At 44.9% G+C, this 12,958-nt stretch overlaps 1 protein-coding gene across 1 annotated transcript in view; it reads left to right on the top strand.

Annotated features, from left to right (window-relative positions):
• Positions 1 to 1,727: 1,727 nt before the first annotated feature.
• Positions 1,728 to 12,958, top strand: part of LOC142198340 (vomeronasal type-2 receptor 26-like) — a 37,733-nt gene continuing 26,502 nt past the window's right edge. Inside the window, exons 1-5 of the mRNA XM_075269638.1 lie at positions 1,728 to 1,764; positions 4,053 to 4,106; positions 4,171 to 4,387; positions 4,462 to 4,757; positions 7,995 to 8,068. Of these exons, the coding sequence (XP_075125739.1) occupies positions 1,728 to 1,764; positions 4,053 to 4,106; positions 4,171 to 4,387; positions 4,462 to 4,757; positions 7,995 to 8,068 (678 nt within the window). The remainder of the gene's footprint in view (positions 1,765 to 4,052; positions 4,107 to 4,170; positions 4,388 to 4,461; positions 4,758 to 7,994; positions 8,069 to 12,958) is intronic.

The following is a 12,958-nucleotide window of genomic DNA, read 5'->3' as shown; positions in this document are numbered from 1 at the left end:
ACCATAAACAGGTGATGCAATCAAAAGAAAGAGAGAGGAAGAGGAAAAAAGAAAGAATAGGAGGGGGGAGAGGGGGAGAGAGAGGAGAGACGGGGCTTCCCGCCGCCCCGCGCCCCGCGCCCACACCCCCAAAGAGGGATGAGGGCCCAAAGCACAAGGCCAGAGGGCAGACCCCGAGCATACATAGCATGAAAACCCACTTAAAACACGAGCTATACGATAAGGAGGCAAAAGCCTTAAGTCAGAACTTTACATGTTTTTTTTTTTTTGTTTTTTTTTTTTTTGGGGGGGGGAGGAGGAGGAGGGGGGGGAGTGGGACGAGATCAGGTCTCCCCGTCACCCCATGCCGCGCGCCCACAAACCCAGGTGAGAGGGCACGAAGCAGGGGGCAAGGGGGGGTAAACCAGTAATACAGACCGTTGGAGCAGCTAAGCATGAAGAAAATAAACAAGTTCTGTCTCACAGCAGTAATATAACGGCAAATTCAAACAGTGTGGAGCATACTAGAAAAGAAAGAAAAACCAAGTAGTTATATGCTCCACTATGTGCGTCTAAGTCGGCGACTTAAGTAGACACTACGGGGTGGAAAATAAGCATCAGTCACCCTGGTCAGAAATTTGCAGGTGTTTGCGGGCCGAGTTCTTCCTAACTCTGGGTGATTTCGTCCGTGCCAGCCAGAAGTCCCCTTCGACAGTGGGGAGTGGGGGCCAGTTTCCTATATCCTCTGGTACAGATAACCAAGAAGGGATCTTTATAGGCGGGATGTCCAGGGCAGTCCACGCCGCTTCCAAGTCATCCGGTGTGCGAATGATGATGCGGCGGCCATTTTGCAAAACGGAAAGGCCAAAAGGAAAAAGCCACGCATACTGGAGGCCTTTTTCATGAAGAGCTTCTAATAATGGGTGCATGGTTCGCCGTTTCGCCAGTGTAGATGGCGCCAAGTCCTGGTAAAGCTGGACCTCATAAGTTTCATACATAAGGGGTCTCTTTTCACGCATCGCCAGCAGGACCTCCGTGGTGTCCACAGAAGATAACAAGCCGCAAACAACATCGCGAGGAGGGTCAGTTTGGGAAGGTTTAGGGCGGACTGACCTGTGCACTCTTTCGATCTGGATCCGCTCAGCACGTTCGGGGCCTAGCAAGGAGGAGAAGATGGCCGCCATCACAGCTCTCAGCGAGTCGGTTGCAAAAAGTTCAGGTAAGCCTTTAAGGCGTAGGTTTCGCCATCTGTTACAGTTCTCTAAGTCCTCTAGAGAATCATACATCCGATTTAGGTGAGCGTGGTGGTTTGACAAATGTTGCACTGCCAGGCTGGAGTGTTGTACTATTGCAGCTTCCTCCAGGGTGTCTACTCGGCTGCCTATGTTGCTAAGGTCCACTCAAATAGCTGAAAGCTCCGCTAAAACCGGGGCCAGGGCTTGGGATAGTGTCTGGGATAGGGTTTTGCGGAGATATGCTTTGGAGATAGACGATGGAGCGGCATCTGAACGTTCGGCCCCCGAAACACTATCCGTGTCTGAGTCCTCCGCAGCGTCGCCTGAGGGTGCTTCCCTCGGCGCCATCTTGCGCGCCTGGAGCGGTGATTTTTTCCGGAGGAATTTATTCATGCCCAGAGCACCAGTCTTGGTCTGTGGGGTGCCAGGTAGGTCCCCCCCTCTGTCACGTCCAATCTTGCCCATATTTTAAGCTGAAAATAGCGGAGAAGCAGGTGTAAGGTCGGTGGTTTGATGGAGCTGCAGGCTCACGCGTCCATCAATGTCGACGGTTAGGCTCCGCCCTCAAATCAGTTTTTATTGAGATAAAGTCTGTGTCTGTTTCATGAAAAGTATAAGATAAGTCTCATCCACCTAAACACCGAATATCAATAATCCCACAAACAACCTTTACAGACATTCTGTAGATCAGGAGCAAAGAGACAAAATCTCTCCATCCGTCCCAAGTTATCAGGTATCCAGGGGTCCGGCAGCCACATCTGGGGGAGGGGGAGAATGGATAAGTGGCCGCACATGTACATGGCTCTATACATGGAAACAGCTGAGTATCAACCAGTAGAGAATGGCGGTATTATGGTAAGTAATAATCAGCACACAAATGTGGATATGGTGGGGCAGGAGTTGTAGACACTATAATGGGTTTATTTGGTAGTTATATAGGTGTATTATTTGGGCACTCTATGGCGGTATCACTCATCACTGTGCTATAATATCAAACACTGCAGGACTCTAATAAGAGAATACAGAGAAATTCTGAATATCCAGAATATTTAGGGTCACCAAGGTGATGGATTACTGCAAATCCTGCTCACCTAATAGTTCTGATGGCGACACAATGCCAACACAGCTGTCACCTGGATACACATGAAAAAATCACCAAAGATAATTCGTGGCCACATATAAGCCCATGTCCCCGATCACTGCACTGCCGGCAGCTTGAAGAGAGTCCAGTGGTGACTATTAGATAACTTCCTGGTAATCCATCCAGAATAAAGTCTCCATCCACTGCTATGCTCTACATGCCGACCTCCCATAGGGGGCGCCATCTGGAGGGACTTGATTGGTGATAAAATAAATAAACATTATAAAAGAAAAAACAAATACTTGGAAAGACTGGAGCTTACCACTTCACCGGACTTCACTTGGAGGTGCAAGACTCTGCCTCTGGACCATGGAGGACAATCAATCTTGAATCAAACACGTGTGGAGAAAGGAAGTCTGCTACACTCCAGGGTCCTTAAAATTTCAACGCTTTATTCCATATTCATTAAAAAAGATAGTCCAACACAAACATTGTGACAGAAGGAAAACATACAGGTGATATAAAATTATCGCTAACGCGTTTCGGGTTAATGTCCCCCTTAATCATAGCGTAGCAACATTCAGAAATGAACCCCTATAAATACCTAGGTTCATGTCACTACAGGTGTTTCCCATTACAATTACAGCATGTGGATTAGCCAATCTAATCGATTTAGCAATAAAGTTGGTTGAAACTCTTGATCCATAATATTACATGTAACATACCCCCAATAAATTCTCAGGTTATATATAAACTCTGGATAACCAACTTATATTGCTAATTATAACTCCAACTTTAAATATAAGGTCCCTTACTTCTTATCCCATTCGTTTACAAACCGGAATGTACATAACTTCCTTTCTAGTGACTAGATTTATCAATAGACCACTACAACCCCTCCTATTGAGTCACGTGGTACATATTAACCAATGAGCATACGGCTATACGCTGCAACTCCTATCCTTGAAACATTTTGTTGCCGCCCCCTTGCAAACCATGGGACCTGAATCCACCTATCACAATCGTCCATTGTCACAACATGTATATACAAAACAGAGATTATCTAATCTATTACTATATTGTACTCCTCCCTTATACTCATCCTCCGTTGGAAAAGGAAGAAAAGGAAAAGGACACACGAATGAAGGTAAGGGGGATTATCAAGACCTGGAACCCTAATAACTGAAGTTCCCATAATAAATGCAGCCTGCCTCCAATCCCGCTGACATAGTCCGCTAACACTAATTAATGTTTATAACAAATACACCATTAGTAGATAAGAGCCAGGTCAGATCTAACATTCATTCCTTGTGGAACTCTGCTGTCAAAATGCATAATATACCATGCCTCTCTTTTTAAGAGGGCAGTTTTCAAATTCCCCCCTCTCAAAGATTTTTTTATTACCTCCAAACCGAAAAAACTTAAACTCTGCGTATTCCCTTGGTGACATGTGGAAAAATGGCGAGACACACCAGACATGCCTTCCGAGGCTTCTTTACTACTATCTCTTATGTGCCCCCATATTCGGGTCTTTAGCTTTCTGGATGTACACCCAATATAATCAACTTTGCACGTTGTACACTTAACACAATAAATAATATTTTCACTCTCGCAGTTAATACGAGTTTGTACCATTTTACAGAAGTTGGATTTGTAACTATGGATCTCCCTAGATTCCGTTACGTATTTGCACACTTTGCATCTCGGGATATTACACTTAAACCATCCCTCATTACCCTGATTTCTCAAATTTTTAGGTACTGGTAATGTGCTCGGGGAAAGCAAATTCCCCAAAGTAGTCGCCCTTCTGGGTACAAAATTAACCCCTTCACTTAGTATTACGCTGGTTATTTGATCTGTTTCTAAAATTGGGAGGTGGAATTTCCTTACCTGATGTGACGACCTACTACAAGGCGAATCTCCTGACCAGATGGTTTACCCTGATTGTGCCTCCACAGGACCCAATGGTAAGAGAGATGGCAGCTCTACAGCATGGTGAATTACTAGACAAGCACCTGTGGACCCCAGACCTCACCACACTAAGAGATCCCCATTTTGATCCCCTTCTAAAAAGGACCATGCCAAATCTGGCGTGAATTAAGTACCCGACTTATGACACATTATGAAAAATATTTCCCTGCTCATCTTTTACCACATCTCCTCCAGAAGCCCAGATAAGAGACTGACAGATCTCCTGGTCAATAAGGAACGTCTAGATAAAGACGCTCTGCAGACACTAATTGGCAATAAACAAATCTCTTTCTTGCATTATCAACATTTCAGACACAGTATCGCCTCCTTACCTCGCCCAGTTACAACTGACGAACCAATGTCCAAGTTCAAGAGGATGGTTGTCCTTAAATCTCCAAGAAACAGAAGATTAGCTAACAGTAAAGCAGCTTTGCTAGATACCATTCCAGATTCCAAGCCGGGATATCTTTCAGCATGGGAAGCTGAGCTCGGTACAACCTTCACTCAAGATGAAATCACATCCATCTTACAATCCTCACATGGCTTCTCAAACTGTGTGTGGCTTCAGGAATCACATTTTAAACTGCTAACGAGATGGCACCATACTCCAAATTGGCTACACGCTCACAAACTGGCATCAGATGATTTGTGCTGGAGATGTGGAATGGAAAGAGGTACCCCTTATCACATATAGTGGACCTGCCCAAAGATTAAGGCTTTCTGGTCCCAAATAACGCAAGAGATTCAACATATCATCTCGTCCACTTTAATCTACCCACCTGCTGCAGGCCTTCTCTCATGCCCTACATCTTACTATTGGCCCAACAACGCCAACCTCACAACGCACTTATTTGAGGCAGCAAAGTCCCTCATACCTAAATATTGGCTCCAACCCACCATCCCTTCGACTGCTGAATGGAGAGAAAAAGTGACGCAAATTTTTAAATTCGAGGAGATGCTTAGCTGGTCCACCGGCTCACACAACTGATTCTTGAAGACATGGTCAACGTGGTCTAAATTCAACCAAATTAGTATCTCAGCAGACACCCTGTAGACGTCTTCAAAGGTGGTTCTTTACTAAAGACCCACACTCCCGAGACTATTTCAGTCTGACAGACCCCTGTCTCACTTTTCACCAGACCTTTATATCCCCTGTGGAGATGAGCGAACACTGTTCGGATCAGCCGATCCGAACAGCACGCACTCATAGAAATGAATGGAAGCACCTGTGACGCTTACTTTGCCGGTGGCCGGCGTCACAGGTGCTTCCATTCATTTCTATGGGAGCGTGCTGTTCGGATCGGCTGATCCGAACAGTGTTCGCTCATCTCTAATCTCCTGCCCTCCCGTTTTTCATTTTTATGACTTTTTCTACCATTTCCTTTCCTTAAGGACAATAATCCCTGTACTTTACTTTATATACATGGTACTTAGTCTTTTTCAGGTAATTTAAGGGTTTGACCCTCTTTTTATTGTTTGATCTTATATGCTCAAAATGTTCATACCACTGCTACCTCCTTTTTATGTTTTATTTTCTGTAAAAAAAATTTTTTTGAAAATGTTAATAAAATGAGTTTGAAAAAAAAAAAAAATGATCTGGGGTTAGTTCTATCATCTTACACCACTGGGGTCCTACAACTTCTAAATGACCAAGAGCCACATCATAGTTACATAGTAGATGAGATTGGATGAAGACATCAGTCCATCAAGTCCATCCTATAACCCTACAGTTCCCTACAGCGTTGATCCAAAAAACTCTTATGAGGCTCATGCCAATTGCCCCATTTCAGGGGGAAAATTCCTTCCCAACTCCAAATCTGGCAGGCAGTATAAAAACGCTGGATCAACGTTTCCTTAAAATCTAGAATCCATAACACATAATATTGTTCTTTTCAAGAAAGGTATCCAAGACCTCTTTAATCTTGTTCAATGAATCCACCATCACCACTTCCTGGGGCAGAGACTTCCAGAGCCTCGCTGTTCTTACTGTGAAGAATCCCCTTCTATGTTGCTGGTAAAACTTTCTCTCCTCCAGATGTAGAGGATGTCCTCTTGTCACTGTCACCGGTCTAGGTGTAGAGGACGTCCCCTTGTCACTGTCACCGGTCTAGGTGTAGAGGACATCCCCTTGTCACTATCATGAGTCTTGGTGTACAGGATGTCCCCTTGTCACTGTCACTAGCCTAGAAGTAAAGATCATTAGAAAGTTCTCCATGTTGTCCCTTCATGTATTTGTACACTGTTATTAGATCTCCTCGTAGATGTCTTTTCTTTAAACTGAATAACCCCAAGTTTGTTAATCTATCATTGTCCTCCAATCCACCCATTCCCCTAATCATTTTGGTTGCCCTTCTTTGCACTTTTTCAAGTTTGATTATGTCTTTCTTGTATACCGAGACCCAAAATTGCATATTTACATAGTAGATGAGGTTGAGGTTGGATAAGGTTGGATGAAGACATCAGTCCATCAATTCCAGCCTATAACATCTACAAGGACTTGGCTTGGGTTCCTCCACTAACCTACAGTTTTCTAACTATAACAATATATTGACAGATTTATTGACTTCCAATGAAATTTCCCCCATTGTTTGTGGGATTATTAGTCAGAACATTAGATTGTAGCCTCAGTAGTGTCAGGGGTTAATGTGAGTGATGACAATCTTTGTACAGGGCTATGGAATATGTTTGTGTTATAGAAGGAAATAAATCAGTATAAGACAAGGACGGCAGAGACTGGTTATTTCTTCTACAATTCTCTATAGTAAGGACGGTTCAGAGCACAATCCTCGGAGAGCAGATCCTGAATAATGTGCGATGAGAGCAGAGAATGGAAAATCTATCCCATCATACTGTATAAAAGGAGGGGAGATGTGAGCAGTCACCATATAGCATGTCCTGATCCTGGGGGCCGTGCTCTCTGTGTCACTGCTGGGCTCACTGCTTCTACCCATCATGTCTTACTGAGGACAGAATACACATCATCGCAGCATCATCATCATCATCATCATCTCATCATCATCCTACTCCTACAAGGAGATGCGCAGTCTCAATATTCTTTTTCTTCTTCTTTGGTTTCCACTAACACAATTAGTCTGTGATCTCAGGATTAGAGAAGTTCTTGAGCAAGTAAAGAAAGGTTCCCAGGATGGAGATCTCATCATTGGGGGGTTATTGACAATGTATAGATCTGCAGAATATCATCAACCCCCAGATGACAATGACACAGGTTTTTGGTGTGCTGAGTAAGTCCTTATTTCATGTACAATTTGCCATCTGAAAAGTAGAGCGAGTTGTGTGAGGTCTGTAGACAATTCTCTGAAGATACGGACACATGGAAGTGTCTGTGATATTTCTGTAGCCGGAGGATCTTGTGCAGGTTCTTGTGATTCTCCTCGTATTCCAGCTCCTAGTAAATGCTGCTCATGTATTCCTATCAGTATCCTCAGCTATACATAGGGCTCACTTACAATCTTTACACTCACTATGGATTAATAACTTCTCAGTAAGGCTGAGGCCCCACCTTGCGAAAACGCCATGATTTGACTGTGGAGGAAACTCTGCAGAAAAAACCATTGCATTTTCCATTACCTACAAAGTGGATGAGATTCTGGGTAATTCTATTCACACATTACAAATGTTGCAATTGCAAAAACCATTGCATTCTAGTAAATCGGAGCATGACAATTAGATCTACAGAAATGCTGGCATTTTCCCTATAGGTACAATAGGGACACAAAGTCCGCAGAGGAAGCTCAATCCAACCAAGGTTGGAGGTCCAACCAATCCAACCAATCCAACCAAGGTAAGGTCCAACCAAGCTGGAGTTGTACTGCTTCATATTATCTCTGCGTATCAGGGAGATTGATGGCTCCGTCAATTTCAGGGTGTATCAGTCGCATGGACTAGACTTTTTTTTTTCCCTTTTAAACATAGTTAGAGGAGAGAGCTCGGATGGATTTGAAGAAAGACTTAGGGAGATAGATCTCGAGCATTTGGGGTTTATGCAGGATTTTGGTACTATATATGTTTCTTCTGCCCAACCAGAAGAGCAAAGTAATATCATGAGATTGAAGTAGTGTGTGGATTTCCTGCAATAAGGGAGCAAAGTTCAATTTATAAATCTGGTCAATTTGTTTCAATAGTTTAACCCCTTAAGGACACAGCCCAAAAGTGCGTTAAGGACCCGGCCTCGATCATTGAAACTGACATGTGTCACTTCAAATTGCAAGAACTTTGAGACGCTTTAACTTACACAAGTGATTTTGAAATTGTTTTTTCATGTTAGTGGCAAACACTAATCAATATTTTTGGATATAGGTATAAAAAAAATAGGAAATTTGATGGATATTTGCAAAAAATAGCAATTTTCAAAATGTGAACTGCTCTGCTTTTAAAACACACAAATTCATGAATAAATATTATCTCCCATATCTCTGCTTTATATCGGCGTCATCTTTTGATTGTCTTTTAATTTATTTTGGACGTTACAAGTATAACAGCGATTTTCCAGATTTACAAGAAAATTACCCAAACTGATTTTTAGAGACCCCTTCAGTTCTGAAAGGAATTATAAAGGCTGACGTCATGTCACTTTTGCAAAGCCCCTAAAATGCCAATAAAGTGGAATCCACAGACATGTCACCGCATTTTGGACATTACCCCACTGAAGAGATTTATGAAATGGCGTAGCGAACATTTTTAACCCTTAAGTGTTGCATTTATTTAGCTTTTTAGAAATGAATGTGCAGCTGATAGAGAAAAGTTTCAAATGAAAATTTTCCAGAGATTTGCCATTTCAGTGCCCAGCTTGTGTCAGCAGAGATACACACTCCAAAAATGGTTATGCGGTATCCCAGGCACAACAGCTTTTAAAGAGATAATCTCTGATACGAGTCAGGGACAACATATTACGCACTGAAATGACGGATTCCTGGAAAAATGGTCATTTTCACCTCTCACCATCAGCTTCGTATTCATTTATGGATAATAAGTTACAGCAACACTTGGGGGTTAAAAATGCTCTCTGTACCCCTGGATAAATCCTTCAGGGGTGTAGTTTCCAAAATAAGATCACGTCAGGGGATTCCAGTTTACTGGCGTTTTAGCTCTGCAAAAGTGTCATGGTGTCCAAAAACGAAATTGTCTGTCCTGCAAAAAACAAATAATCCCCTTCCCTTCTGTGTCCGGCTGTGCCCTAATATCAGTTTATACCACATATGACATTACGTACGTTATCCTGGGTACACCAGTGTCATACATGTGTCATATATGTGGCATAGTCTGCAGTTTGGGCACACAGCAGGGCGCAGAAGGGAAGGAGCGTGATGCGGCTTTTGGAGCACAGATTCAGATGTTTGGTATCTGGACGCCATGTCATGTTTGTAGAGCCTGTAAGGTACCAGAAAAGTGGATTCCCCAAAGGAGTGACACCATTTTGAAAACTGCACCCCTCAAAGAATTTATCAGGGGGTGTAGTGAGTATTAGTATCCGGACGTGACTGCACAGCGGATGGCGAAGAGGGAATATGTAAGCTGTGCGGAGAACATTGGGAACTCCAAATTCCCTACTACAGCTAAGTATCTCCTAGGATTGGGGGAGTCACTGTGGGGGTCACTTTGGGGGTCACTTCTGGTGTCTTTTCCCTCATAAGCTGTAAATCTGGGGTGTCTCCTGATATTCGCTCGCACAGCTTATATATTCCCTACCTGACGCAGCCAGTTGTGTTCTAATAATTTGGCGATTTTGGGGTGTTTTGTTTTCACATTACTAGATGCTATATTTTCTTTATTTTTCTGGTGACGCAGTCATATAAGGGCTTGTTGTTTGCAAGATGAGATGTGTTTTGTAATGACAATTTTTGGGTGCCTACAACTTATTGAATACATTTTTATTAACTCTTTCTTGCTGGATTTAAAAAAAAAAAAAAAAAATCAATTCTGGCATTGTGTTTTACCTTTTAAATTTTTCGCCATGCAGCGTACAGTATAAGTAACATGTTCCCTTTATTCTGCGGGTCAGTACGGTTAATATATATATATTGCGGTTTGCACGCTTTGCAACTCAAAACTGAGTAGGGGTTCTCAAAAGAGCAACCTTACGACCACTGCCATGCACTGTCATTTGGAATGCAAGCACTGGGCTTAGTGGCAGAGAGCAAATGCAGGACAACCGTCGTCCAGCATTGCCACCACTGCCTCTCCCATGTTGCCAGTGCTGGCGCTGCAGTCCAGACCAGCAGCCAGGACGCCTCTGCCACTTTGGAGACTTCTCCCTCATCCTCCCCTTTTCCTGCCTCAGTTCCTTCTCCTGCACCATCATGCGCATCTTCCCAGCAACCCACCATCTCCCAAACATTTGAGCACAGGTAAAAATACAGCGCTACCCACCCACATGCACAAGCCTTAAACAGGCACATCTCTAAACTCCTGGCCCAGGAGATGTTGCCGTTCCAACTTGTCAAAACTCTGGCCTTCCGTGACCTAATGGCAAGTGCGACACTGCACTATGACGTCTCTAGCCGTCACTACTTCTCCCACTGTGCCGTCCCCACCTTGCACCAGCATGTGTCACGCAACATCGGGCGGGCTCTAAGTTCCGAGCTTTGCACAAATTTCCACTTGACCACCGACGCGTTAACAAGTGCATGTGGACAGGGACGCTACATTTCACTGACAGCACACTGGATGTAGTTGAGGCTGGGACCGGGTCACAAACTGGGGCGGTCTACCTAATTTCCCTGCCCAACATTCCTGGCAGGGGCTCTGAACCACCACCCTCCTCCTCCTCCTCAGCCATCACATCGACCCCAGCTACCTGCTGGAAATGCTGCTGCACTGGCATGGGGAGACGTCAGCGGGCCATGCTAAAGCTCATCAGCTTGGAGGACAGACAGCACACTGCCTCCGAGGTGAGGGATGCCCTCCTCGATGAGAAGTCAACATGGTTTTCGCCGCTGCACCTGGGCCCAGGCATGGTCGTGTGTGATAACGGCCGGAACCTGGTAGCGGCTCTGGAGCTTGCCAACCTCCAACACGTTCCATGCCTGGCCCACGTTTTCAATTTAGTTGTGCAACAATTTTTAAAAAAGTACCCCAATTTAGCCGAGCTACTGGAGAAAGTGTGGTGCTTGTGCACCCACTTTCGCAAGTCTACAATAGCCACTGCTAGCCTCAAATCACTCCAGCAATGACTCAATCTGCCAGAACACTGGCTGATGTGCGAAATTCCCACACGCTGGAACTCACCGTACCACATGTTGAGTAGAGTGTGTGAGCAGCAGAGACCCTTGATGGAGTACCATCTCCAAAACCCAATGGTTCCTCAGAGTCAGCTTCCACAGTTTCTGCACCACCAGTGGCCATGGATAGCAGACTTATGTGAGATCTTGCATGTCTTTGAGGAGTCCACCAAGAGGGTCAGCTGTGACGACGCACTCGTGAGTGTAACAATCCTGCTCCTGTGTGTGATGCGAGAATCCCTCATCGCCATCAGGGATATCGCATTGCACGCTGAGGAGTTGGGGATAGGAGCAGAAACATCCCAGCAGGATAGTCAGTGCAAACTCCTGTCTGCTTCACAGCGTATATTGACAGAGAAAGAGGAGGAGGAGGATGACGAAGTGGCAGATGATCTCATTGTCACATAGGAGGCTAGCGGGGAAGTTCATTGCATCCTATTGCTTCAGCGTGGATGGGGCGAAATGGAGGAGGAGGAAGAAGAGGAGGAAATGGAGAGTGACCATTCCGGTAGGGGCAGTGAAGTTATGCCAAGTAACACTCTGGCACACATGGCTGAATTCATGTTGGGTGCTTTTGAACTGACAAACGCATTGTCAAAATCCTGGAGAGCAACGACTACTGGATTTTTGCAATTCTCTACCACCAGTATAAAAATATTATCTCAAATTTTTTTCCGGTAGAGGGGAGGGCCAGTTGCATTAGTGATTGCCACAAGCAACTGGTGCAGAATATGATGGAGATGTTTCCATCAACTCTCATTGGCGGCAGAGAGGAGAGTTTCTCCAACAGGCTAACAACTGCCATCCGGTCCACACCCACCAGGGGCACACTCTCAAAGGTCTGGGACACGTTAATGGCACCCCCTCCCCAAACTACCGCCACTGAGGGGCCTAGTGTCACCAGGAGGGATAAGTATAGGCTCATGTTGCAGGAGTAACTGGCCAACCACAGCTCTGTCCTCTCCGATCCCTCTGCGGCCTATACTTATTGGGTCACCAAGTTGTATTTGTGGCTGGAACTTGCGCTGTATGCATTGGAGGTCCTTTCCTGCCCTGCCACCAGCGTGCTATCAGAAAGGGTCTTCAGCGCAGCTGGTGGCATAATTACAGATAAGCGCATCCGGATGTCGGCTGTCAGTGCTGACCGGATGACGCTGATCAAAATGAACAGCCACTGGATAGACCCATCATTTTCATGTCCAACGGTGTCAAGCGCCCTGACATGAAGTTTCATGTGTGTGCTCACCCTCTACAAATCCTCCTCCTCCTCATACTCCTCCACCATCAGTGCTGCACAATTCTGATCCTACTAGGCTCAATCCACCCTGATTCCCCCAAACTCTGCTGGTTAGAGGCTCTACTCACCCCGAGGGCCAAAAACACTGCTGGTGCAAGGCTCTACTCACCCCAAGGGCCAAAAACACTGCTGGTGCAAGGCTGAACTAAGTTAAAGG

This window comes from Leptodactylus fuscus, chromosome 1 (assembly GCF_031893055.1).
Source record: "Leptodactylus fuscus isolate aLepFus1 chromosome 1, aLepFus1.hap2, whole genome shotgun sequence".
In the NCBI taxonomy this organism is placed as follows: Eukaryota; Metazoa; Chordata; class Amphibia; order Anura; family Leptodactylidae; genus Leptodactylus; species Leptodactylus fuscus.
This window is presented reverse-complemented; position numbering and strand designations above follow the sequence as displayed.